Raw genomic sequence first — 12,059 nt, 5'->3', positions numbered from 1 at the left:
TACCAATCCAGAGCAATACCAAGCTGAGTAAAACTTAGAGTCCGAGTACTGATGACAAGATAGCGAAAATGAGTCAAGTGCCATATGCTTCCGTCGTTGGCTTGATCATGTACGTCATAACATGTACTCGCTCTGATGTGACTTTTGCATTGAGCATGGTTAGCCGGTATCAAGGGAACCTGGTAGACCTCTTTGGACAACAATTAATAACATTCTTAAGTACTTGTGAAGGATTAAGGATTGGGTCTTTATACTTGGTAGGAGTGATGACTTGAGAGTGACATGGTATAGTGACGCAAACTTTCAAACTGACAGAGATAACTTCCACTCTCAGTCGGGCTGCGTGTTTACCCTAAATGGAGGAGTAGTGACTTAAAAAAAGTCCAAGCAGGAGACCGTGACTAATTCAATGTGCGAGTCAGAGTACATAGCAACGAGCGAAATATTGAAGGAGGCGATATGGTTTAAGAACTTCACTGGAGACCTTGGAGTTGTATCATCTATAAAGGAGCTCGTGGAGATTTTTCGTGATAGCGAAGGAGCGGTTGCCTTAACTAAGGAACCAATGGATCATGGTAGATCCAGACATATCATCAAAAAATACCACTTCATCATACATCAGGTAGAAGAGGGACTCCTTGTGGTCAAGAGGGTATCGACAGAAGAAAATCCTGCGGATCCCCTCACAAAGGGTCTACGTAGGATCAAGCACGTTCAGCATGCGAGGAACATTGGTCTGAAGGATGACATTAGTTTTAGTGATTAGACAAATGTTTCAAAACTTGCAATAGAAAAATTTAATTGACATTTGGTGATTATATAATGGAGATTTATATATAAGTATTGTTTACTATCTTGTGTCAGTTGTTTACTATTGTTTCACTTTTGCATGTTTTACTTCCTGAATAATTGGATTGTTTAAATTATTCACAGTCAATCATACTTTGGAAGTAAGTTATGAGGTTAGAATGTTATGAATTGGTTTGTAGATTGTTTAAGTGCTTATATATAACAAAGGTTTGCTTCAACGATCATGAGTACTTCTGAAATAAGATTTGAGTATTGGATTAAACCCACGCTCATATAAATCACTTCATGAAATTTATCACGGGTAATTGTGAGACGATAATATCGTATAATCTTTAAAACGAGATATATGAGTTGTTGTTTACGAGTTGGTTGTGCATTGATAATGCCTAAATGCACCAGTAACTTGATGTTATAAAACATGTTATTGTGTACAACTTAATGAGTAAATAGTACATGCATATACGTCAAAGTTTATCTATTCCTTTTATCCTAAGAGGGTAAAAGCGATATATTGGGCCCCTCGATGATTTTGTGTTGACTTATATGTCGGCCCGGTCATGACTGAATTGATGTGTTCGATTAAGTTCCTTGTCAAACAAATCAGAAATTAGGAAACAAGTTGTTGGACACTGAGTATGACTCTATTCCTTGTCTTTGTCCACACAATATCCTGCAAAACGGATGATTATATGATCCCTTATCTAAAGGACGTGTCATTGACTAGGTCAAAGTTCGAGAGCGACTTTTGAGAGCTACGATTGTTGGTCAGATTTTGAAGTCATACTTGCAATTTTAGTTATTAGACCTATACAAGTGGGAGATTGTTGGGTTAGGTGTATAAGCCTATAACTATAATTAGTACGTACTTGATCTGATAGTTGCATGGTCATTTTAGGTTGCTTTCACCATAACAACTTGATAAGATGACTTTGTGGAGAAAGAGGTTATTTAATGATTTATTATTATATTATAAGAATATTATATTAATTAGAAATAATATTATTTAATTAGTATTAATCAGAAATTAATTTGGAATTAATTTTGGGATTAAAGAAACTAATTAAAAGACCGGGGACTGATATTGCAAATCACTGATAGTTACAATTGGGGTTGATGGACTCTTTAAGGATGGAGTGGACGAAATCTATGGGAAACCCATAGAGATTTCATCCAGGGCCTTCTAGAAGGTATCCATGGACTGCTTAAGGCCTAAGCAATCAAATTAGGGTTTCACCTGGTAAAACCCTAGCAACCTCAAGTATATAAGGAACCATTTGGCATACAATTTTTGGGCCCTATGTTCTCTAAAAGAACCCTAGCCGAAAATTGAAGAGCCTCCATTACCTTTCTCATTCATCCTTTGTCAGTGGTGTTTGTGACTCTATTAGAGGTGCAACGCTTGGGGTACTAAGCTCTTAGAAGTTAAGATCGAGAAATGTATTCTTCTAACCCTAATAATATATAGATTTCGATTTTATATATACTAGATCTAGGGTTATTGCTTTGAAATCTTATTTGCATGTATAACTTGAGAAAAACCTAGATCCAAAGCAATTAGGGTTGCATGTGCATATAGGAATGTTGTAATGCTCAAAACCCATCAATAATATTAAAAGATGAAGGACATATTAGACATTTTACTTTGAAATTTCTTTAGCTTGAGAAGATGCCACGTAAGAATAAGAAGAATATTATTATTATTATTATTATTATTATTATTATTATTATATTGATTTGATAGTAATATACGCAACCCTACTTAATTAACGGGTTTCATAACATTCAACGATCAAAAGAAGTGACACAACCATGTCTAAACTCGTTCCACACAACTTGTGTTTAACTTGGTGCATAACCATCACCACTATTATTTGAAATAATTCCTCATCTTATGTCTAAAATTCTAAACACAAAGTATAAATGAAGACACCTTACGTTAGTCGAATAAGGCCAACTCCAACCATGACACTAAACACAACATTAAAATGATGAGTTTTTAACACCATATAAGTTTTTGTCTCCAATCATACACTAAAATCACAAAATAAAAAAACATAAACTCAATATTTTAATCTTAAAGTAACGTACTTTTGAAAACAAGTCATATTAATTTTATTTTCTTGACAAATGTCAATTATAAATATTTATTAAAATTAAAAAGTACAAAAATCTATTAATCATATATGCTCATAATTGTTATTGTTATGTTTATCATATATTTTTTACTTTTTGTATAAAAAAATAAAAATAAATTAAAAGTAAAAAAATAGCGTCGGTTTCATGCTTTTATGATTAAAAGATTAGAATAATACCAAAATTTTGATTATCATTTCCAAATAATCTATAATATAAAGCAAAATACAAAATAATACAAAATAAGTAATATTATATAATTTTTATAGATAGTAGAGGATGAAAACCGCTATTTTTAGTGTGTTACCGTAGCAAATCACCATTTTTGTGTTGGATTTAGCGTACGATTAGATGAAGTTTGGCCTCTATTTTGCTGATATACAAGTCAATTTGGAGTTGGTCTATGTATATAAAGAAATTTAACAATTCCATTTTACGATTTCTTAAGCTCCAATTGCAGCTCAGTACTTTGTAGGATAATTCTAACAAAGACAACGGTGACTAGATCGCATGGAACGTTGCGGGCTTGCGGGCCATCCAAAACTCATAGATGGCAAAACATCAAAAAGATCGGGGGTAAAAGATGTAATATAGTGATAGACAAGGGACGTCATAAAACATTTTGTCAGAAGGAGAAGTAGATAAGGTTTTATGATTGCTGATCGTCTTCGACCTCCATAACTGTTTCTATTCCAAAAGAGCAAATTATGAGTCTGGTGAAATCTCTGGGTGCTTCGGCGGTGGTGAACGTCCCCGCCGCCGCCGTCACCACCACCCAACTTCATCACGGTACACATTCCTTCCCCTTTCTGTCGCTGTCGCAACATTTGCCCAAACTAAACACCACCACCACCAGTATCAGCTGGAAAACAACTACCCCCGTCAGGACAGCTGTCGCCGCCATCAATTCTTCCGACACCATGGAAAAGGTCGGTTTCTATTTTTAATACGAGCATTCTAATCGACTCGGAACAAATTTTGTAATTAAGTGTCCACATGTCGCACAGAACTGCAGAAAAAGGGGTTAGGGTAGTTGATAGTGTAGGAAGCGTAATTTTCAAAGTCTTCATAACGTAATGCAATTTGTGAATAATTGTCAAGGAAACTGGCTAGATTCACTCATTCACACTTAGTAATTTGTCATTTGAGGCTTGTTGATAACCTAGGGGTGAGCTCGAATCCCAAACATGATTTATCATTGCGTGACTTAACAATTATCAGCCGGAATCCCATGTTTTAGCATATCAGATCACAAATTTTCGCCATGTTGCAAAATGCAGGAAACAGAGAGTAAAAAGGAATACCATTTTGTGGTTGCGAATGCAAAATTCATGTTGGATGAAGAAGAACACTTTCAAGAGCAGTTGTTTGAAAGAGTCCGTCTTTTCAAAGAGAGAAATATGGAGCAGGATTTTTGGCTTGTGATTGAACCCAAGTTTTTAGACAAGTTCCCCAACATTACCAAGAGACTTAAGAGACCTGCAGTTGCTTTGGTTTCCACCAATGGTACATGGATCAAGTAAGTCCACCACCATATCTTTTTTTTTTTTTTTTTTTTTTCCCCAAAATTTCCCACGTGTACTTTATATTCGTTGCATGGAAGCCAAGATTGAAGTTCTTTGGGAAAATAGCAGGGAAAAGCAACGTACTTTAATCTTTTTACCATTATAGGCAATGTACTTTTTTATAGTACTATTTTTTTTACAAATAATATCAATATGTAACCCATAGTAGCATAAAGAAAAGGTAAGTACGTTACTATTATATGTTACATAAAACAGTTAAGACTTAAGTGAGTAAATCGATAAAATGATAAAAGTATGTTGTGCTTTTCTGTATTTTAATATGTATCTAAATGATAAACAGGTTCATGAAGTTGAGACTAGATCGAGTTTTGTTAGATAGCTTTGAAGCAGAGAGTATGGAAGAAGCATTGGCATCAAATCCTTGTAATATAGAGTTCGAGAAACCAAGTAATTGGGTCGCCCCATACCCGAAGTATGAGTCTGGTTGGTGGGAATCTTTGTTGCCGCCAATCCCTCAGACACAACAAGTATGAGACAGATAGACAGACAGACAGACATCATGTGTATTCCCATAAGCTTGGGAGGGTGTTTTGGTCTTTTGAGCTCACATTATGCCTAAAGGTGTCAAAATTCGTAAAATCATTAGGAGTGTATGTTTGTGGTTATAAGAAGAATATTCAGGAACATCGGTATTTTTTTTTCTCTTTAAAATTATGTTCGAGTTGAGTTTACTTTTTTTTTTTTTTTTTTTTTTTTTTTTTTTTCTCAAAGATGATCGGATTGAATGCTTGAAGCTAAATGCACCTGAATTTAATTGAATCATAAACCGCCTACTAACTTGACCTTGGACAATTTGAAATTATAAATACAAATTAATGTCGTTTCAAGTTTGGGAAATAAAAAGTTTTATAGATGTGGGTTCATTCACACCAATAACAAGTTTGGACTTTGGAAAATAAAAAGTTTTATGGGTGTTTTAGAATTGATGACCTTACGAAACAATAAACATAATCGTTATGGATCTTGTTTGTCAGTTTGATCAATCCGGACTGATTGGGTCTATACAAATTCTCAACATCTTGGAGGGATATAAATTCTTACCCTTCAAACACTGGGGTTTGTACTTTGGAAATTGTAAAAGATTTGCAATTAGAGGGGTATCCTTACCCTTGAAACAATGTGGAGAGGGCAAAGGAATGTGAGTGGTTGAATTTTGTGGAACATTCGTGATGGGTTCAAAAATAGCATTACGATGAAGGTTATACTTGTGTCGAGGTTGTAAAATTTGGGAATTTGAACATAAATGAAGCTGTTTGTGAGGTGGTGAGGTGAAGAATGATCATATAGGCAAATATAAAAGTCACTCTATTGTATTCAAAGAAATAAGCGAACTATAATAATCATTATTGCAATTTTTGTCTTATGATATAACGCTGTGCTACAACATAAAAGCAAAATAATGATTCCAAATTAGTAGTATTTATTTTAATTTTGGCATATGTAATATATTGAAAGGAGAATTTCATATACACCCTTCTTAAACATCAAAATATAATATTTACCCAACTTAATTTCTAAATATCATATTTACCATTCATAAAATTTCAAAATATCATATTTACCCAACTTAATTTCTAAATATCATATTTACCCTTCATAAAAATTCAAAATATCATATTTACCATTCATAAAATTTCAACATATCATATATGTTATTTTTAAACATCAAAATATCATATATGTCCTTTTTAAACATCAAAATATCATATATACCCTTCTTAAATATCAAAATATTATATATGCACTTTTTAAACATGAAAATCTCAATGGTAGTATATAAAATATCATCCATCAACAACATGATAATAATCAACAACAACAAAAACTAAACAATCAAAATATACATTCCATATAAATGGTTGAAGATGAATCTTTTTGTCTGCCAAGTGGCCGACATTCCAACAATTTAGAAGTTCATATTCCATTATCATAGACTTAAGAATAATATGGTTAAATTTCTTCATTATTATAATAATTATAAAGTATAAAAATGATTATAAAATATTAAAAACATTATAAAAAATGATTTGGGCAAATATGATATTTTGAAGGTTTATGAAAGGTAAATATGATATTGAGAAATTAAACTGGACAAATATGATATTTTGAAGTTTAAGAGGAACATATATAAAAATCTCCCTATATTGAATTTTAATTGTTAAGTGCTTTTTAACTTATAAATATTAAATATGCTTAAAAATATCAAATTAATGAGTGAGCCTCATAAAATATTTCACAAAGATAAAATAAACAAATTAGTTTAAAAAATAGTTAAATAATGTTATTTGAGTTAAATAAATTAGTTAATTTTAAAAGTTTTATTTGCGTAATATTTTATTTGATAAAATTCATAAAAAAAAACACATTAATTAAAGGATACTTTCGTAATTTACATTTTCTTAACCTTTTGGGCCGATAAATATAGGCCCATGGGCTTATGATTACGAAACACCAAAGTCGACATTCTACAACGATTTGATTCGCGATTGACTTCGATGGACTTTGAACAGCAATCAAGAGGGAGAAACGACGGAGGGAGACGATGAAGCAAGCAAGCAAAGGGAAACAGGGATCTGAAAATTGAAGTGGAAAATCGAAGTTATTGGAGTACGGAATGGATGGAGTAGCTGAAGGACTGTGGGAATTAGCAGATTTGCACGAAAAAAATGGCGAAATTGCGAAATCAGTCAAGTGTCTTGAAGCCATCTGTCAAAGCACTGTATCGTTTCTTCCCGTTATCGAAGTCAAAACTCGTCTTAGAATCGCTACTATGCTCCTCAAGCACTCCCACAACGTTAATTATGCCAAATCTCACCTTGAACGATCCGTTAGTCAAATCTTCCCTCTTCCAGTTAAATTGATTTAATATGCGTTGGTTCATGTTGAGTTTGTCACGCTTCCGAAGTCTAATTTAGCTACGATGTTCTGAAACTTTCCGAACTTCATGAAGCTGTGGACATTTATTTTTGTTCAGTTTTCTGTACCGTTTTTACACACAGAAAAACTTGCTATGGTGCTAGCTTGGTTATCCTGTATTCACTAAAAATGGGTACCGCAGTTGGTACCTGGTTACTTATATTGAATTTAGGCAAGGATACGGTGGGGTATTTAGTAGTATGTTTTTTTCCATAATTCAACACAATGCGTTAAGCAGCTTAGTTACTCTGAGGCCTGAGCTGTAGTTATAAAGTAGCGAAATTGTTAATGAGATCGTTTGTACTCTTATTTAATCCATATATAAAAACAAAGAACATGAATCTGCATGTTTTTGTCTAACCTCCATGATACATATACAGTGTGAATGGGGTAGCATGACCATGAAAACCAAAGCCTTGAAAGGATTAGAACCATTTATGCTTAAACAAAAAGAAATATAATTGATTGTTATGTTTCAATATCATGGAAGCATGGAGATTGACACTGATCTGGTAACCATTAATTCTAAATCACCTCTATAAGTCCAAGCTATTAGTCAATCTACCGTTTTATTGTGCATATCCAAACTCATACAAGCTGTTCGTTTTCTAATAGTGTACATAAACTTAGCCTAACACGCATAATTCCACCTGAGAGTTGAGTATATTAATAGCGAATTCTAAATCACTTTGTACCTTGTAGAATGGAAATGAGTAAATCATGTTCTCAAGCAAGATGAAAGACCTCTAAGAAGCTAGCTAACCTCACCAACCATAATTACACAACCAATGCGATACAAAACATGTAAAACTCTGTATAGTTACCAACTTTCCATTAAGACCCCTAGGCCCATTCATCATGACAATATATAATCCCAATTTAAATTATCTGTTCTTTTTTGACTCTTTTGGTATATTGAGGTATTTGTTCACCAACCAGCTGGTGTGTAATCTGTGATGCTATGTGAAAATTATGTTACACTTGTTAAACTATGTTGAGGTGTTTCTTGATCAGTAAGGTGAGAGGGCTCTTAAACTATGTAAACTGGGGTTAGCTAAACAGAGTTGCACTTGTTTTTTTTACAGCAACTACTCCTAAAGTCAATCCCTTCATGCTTTGAGTTGAAGTGCAGAGCTTTTAGCTTACTGAGCCAGTGTTACCATCTTGTTGGAGCTGTCTCTTCTCAAAAACAACTACTAAAAAAGGGACTAGAACTTACTGCAGAGTTTGGAGAGGGGTATGCAAGTTTCCTTCTGTGGTTTTACTTTTACCATGCAATTTCTTGTTACATGTTCTTCAAAGTATTGAGTTCTTTTCATAACTTATATCTGGATTAGCATCCTTTCATGGAAGTTGTAAGATTCTGGTTTGTGCTAATTGCTATTGTTATTTATTGGAAGGTTTTCTGGGAAGTTATGGTCATGCAACTTCAATTCACAACTTGCAAATGCTCTCATCATTGAAGGAGATTATCAGGGTTCTGTATCTACACTGGAGCAAGGTTATGTTTGTGCAACTGAGATGTACTATCCTGAGTTGCAGGTTTGTATGAGCTAATGCATATTTTAACTGGTCACTATAAATTCTCAACATTTGACACTATGTTTGTGTCTCTTTTGTAATTTGACATTCCATTGTTGTTCTTACCATATATGATTTTAGTTATAACAATGTCATCCAAATACAACAGAATTTTTTCTGCTATAACTTGGTAGATTCTTTAAAGTGCTGTGATATTAAAGCAATCCTATTCTGTTTGCTATGGTTGTGGACAGATGTTTTTTGCAACTTCAGTTTTGCATGTACACCTCATGCAATGGGACGATGGAAGCTTAGTTGAAGCTGCTGTAAGTAGATGCAATGATATTTGGGAATCTATTGATGCAGACAAAGTAAGTTCATATGCCTCTTATTAAATTTGACACCGAGTTTCAAATTAGTTGCAGAAATTTATATAAAATGTACATATACTTTCTGTATAAAGACATTCTTCACAATTCTAATCTTTTCCACTTTCATGACTCCTACTTTTGTCAAACACAGAAACAACAATGCCTTGGTTTATTCTTTTACAACGAGTTGCTACACATATTCTATCTGATCCGAATATGTGACTACAAGAATGCTGGTCAACATGTTGATAAATTAGATGCTGCCATGAAAACTGACTTACAGAAAATGCAGCAAGCTCGTGAGCTTACAAAAGAACTGACTATAGTAAATGAAGGTCTTTCACAATCTGATCTACCCCATAGAGATAGGGCTAAACTGAGTGCAAGAAGAAGTCAACTTGAAGAAGAAATCAGTAATTCTATTGGATCAAGTTTCAATGGTCAAGAGGGTTTAGAACCTGCATACTTTGGGAATGTGAAAAGAGAATTAGGAGACAAGCTTGAATTGGCACCTCCTCCTATTGATGGGGAGTGGCTACCTAAAAGTGCTGTATATTCGCTTGTTGATCTTATGTTTGTTGTTTTTAGTCGCCCAAAGGGACTCTTTAAGGAATGTGGAAAGAGAATTCAATCTGGACTAAAGACTATCCGAGGTTGGTCTTTCTTTTATTGTCATCACTTTAAATTATCACATAGTTTGAATTGATTTTGATAATGTCATCACTTTGTTGACCTTCTCTGTCTTATCTGTAAAGACTCTTTTACTTGTTATATGCAGCTGAACTGGTGAAATATGGAATAGCTGATGGCACAACAGGTAACCCTTCTGCTTATAAGTCTTAGAGGCTGTTTCTTTTACTTTTTTAGTTTTTTCCCATTAAGTCGAATATGGATAAAGTGAGTGAATTTTAAAAATTAACATCTCTGTTTTCATTTAAAGCAGAAGTGGACTTACAGCACTCTGCCATTTGGATGGCTGGTGTGTACTTAATGATCTTAATGCAATTTCTTGAGAATAAAATAGCCATGGAACTCACTCGTTCAGAATTCGGTGTAGCACAAGAGGTTTGTTTGTTTGTATTCATTCAAATTTCAACAACCCTAAATGACATGAAACTGTAAAAATATAATAATAATAATAAAAATAAAAATTTCAGGTATTATTGGAGATGAAGGATTGGTTTAACCGGTATCCCACAATCTTGCAAGCTTGTGAAAGCATAATTGAAATGCTGAGAGGACAATACGCCCATTGTGTTGCCTGTTATGATGAAGCTGCTTTTCATTTTGTTGAGGCAGCAAAGGTATGTTGGTTATTGCTATATATTTTTATATAAATCACTTAATTATATACGTTATATAAAACTGTTAAGTTGTCAGCTGACCGAGAGCAAATCAGCACAAGCCATCTGTCATATTTATGCATCCGTGTCTTACATATGCATCGGTGATCCTGATTCTTATGCAAAGGTGAAATTAATAATAATAGTAATGATCTCCTCATTGGTTGAGTTTTTTGTTCATGGCTTATATATATATATATATATATATATATATATATATATATATATATATATATATATATTTATGTAAATGTAAATGCATGCAGGCATTAGAGTTGATTGGACCAGTTTACAAAGTAATTGATTCTTTTGTTGGTGTACGAGAGAAAACTGCAGCTCTTTTTGCATATGGGTTCTTGTTAATGAGGCAGGAAAATCTACAAGAAGCACGGTATGCTTAACTCCGACTATTTCAAACGTACATAATAATAATAATAATAATAATAATAATAGGAAGGGCAAAATAGTAATTTTATAATGTAATGCAATGTAGGGTTCGATTGGCAAGTGGGTTGCAGACAACACACACAACTCTTGGGAATCTACAACTGGTGTCACAGTATCTGACTGTCCTTGGACATCTGGCACTAGCCCTACATGACACGGGTCAAGCCAGAGAGATCTTGAGGTCGGGCCTTACTCTGGCAAAAAAGCTTTATGATATTCCAACTCAGATATGGGTCCTATCAAATCTCACTGGTATGTTTTGCATTTCAGTTTTCAAGTAAAAAAAAAATTCTATATGTGTTATCTGCTTTAATCAAAATGAACCACTTTGTCTTATTGCAGCATTGTATGAGCAAGTAGGTGAAAAGGCAAATGAAACAGAGAATCGTGAATACGAGAAGAAAAAAGCAGATGAGCTGGAAAAAAGACTTGCTAACGCGCATGCGTCCGCTCATCATCCTCAACTTGTAATTTTTATCCCTTCCACTGATTTAATTTTTACATGTATTTTAGGGGTTAAATGAAATTATATGTTTTGGTGAACAAACAAACAGATTGAGAAAGCAAAATTCCAAGTGCAAAGACTAAATGAAATTGATATAAAGCGAGCGATTGCGGGGCCATCCATGAAAGTTGATCTTGACATTCCGGAATCGGTTGGATTGTCATCACCCGCTCCGGCGCCTTCATCGCGCCGCCTCATGGATGTAGATATTGGTAGACGTGTCACCAGAAGAGGAGGCTAGTTTTGTCCAACTCTTTGTACTATCTAATTTGTTGTAGAAGCATAGTCGATTAAAAAACATCTTAATTATTAGGGTTTGTAGCATGTATGCTAATTGTGTAGATGATTGCAAGAATCAAATGTAATCGTATCTGTTGTGATAGATGTAAAATTTATCAAGCTCAATCGTTAAGGTCATGTTTGCTTA

At 33.9% G+C, this 12,059-nt stretch overlaps 2 protein-coding genes across 3 annotated transcripts; both read left to right on the top strand.

The window, feature by feature from the left end:
* Positions 1-3,601: 3,601 nt before the first annotated feature.
* On the top strand, positions 3,602-5,200 carry EMB3143 (YCF54). The gene is made up of 3 exons (XM_078996855.1): positions 3,602-3,872; positions 4,224-4,462; positions 4,810-5,200. The coding sequence occupies exons 1-3, from the start codon at positions 3,651-3,653 to the stop codon at positions 5,000-5,002; spliced, it is 654 nt and encodes a 217-aa protein (XP_078852981.1). The 5' UTR covers positions 3,602-3,650; the 3' UTR covers positions 5,003-5,200.
* A 1,802-nt stretch (positions 5,201-7,002) lies between these two features.
* Positions 7,003-12,059, top strand: LOC145048387 (Tetratricopeptide repeat (TPR)-like superfamily protein). Of its 2 annotated transcripts, none has more exons than XM_078996854.1 (13): positions 7,003-7,356; positions 8,531-8,682; positions 8,846-8,987; positions 9,221-9,337; positions 9,489-9,990; positions 10,116-10,154; positions 10,281-10,402; positions 10,495-10,641; positions 10,718-10,807; positions 10,947-11,071; positions 11,174-11,379; positions 11,470-11,594; positions 11,682-12,059. In XM_078996854.1, the coding sequence occupies exons 1-13, from the start codon at positions 7,144-7,146 to the stop codon at positions 11,871-11,873; spliced, it is 2,172 nt and encodes a 723-aa protein (XP_078852980.1). In that variant the 5' UTR covers positions 7,003-7,143; the 3' UTR covers positions 11,874-12,059. The 2 variants fall into 2 exon arrangements, with proteins under 2 accessions (XP_078852980.1, XP_078852979.1); XM_078996853.1 differs by having other exon boundaries at positions 10,278-10,402.

The sequence above is a fragment of the Lactuca saligna genome, chromosome 5 (assembly GCF_052625555.1).
Source record: "Lactuca saligna cultivar CGN05327 chromosome 5, ASM5262555v1, whole genome shotgun sequence".
NCBI lineage: Eukaryota > Viridiplantae > Streptophyta > Magnoliopsida > Asterales > Asteraceae > Lactuca > Lactuca saligna.
Note: the sequence above shows the minus strand (reverse complement) of the source record. Positions and strands in the feature narration are given on the sequence as shown.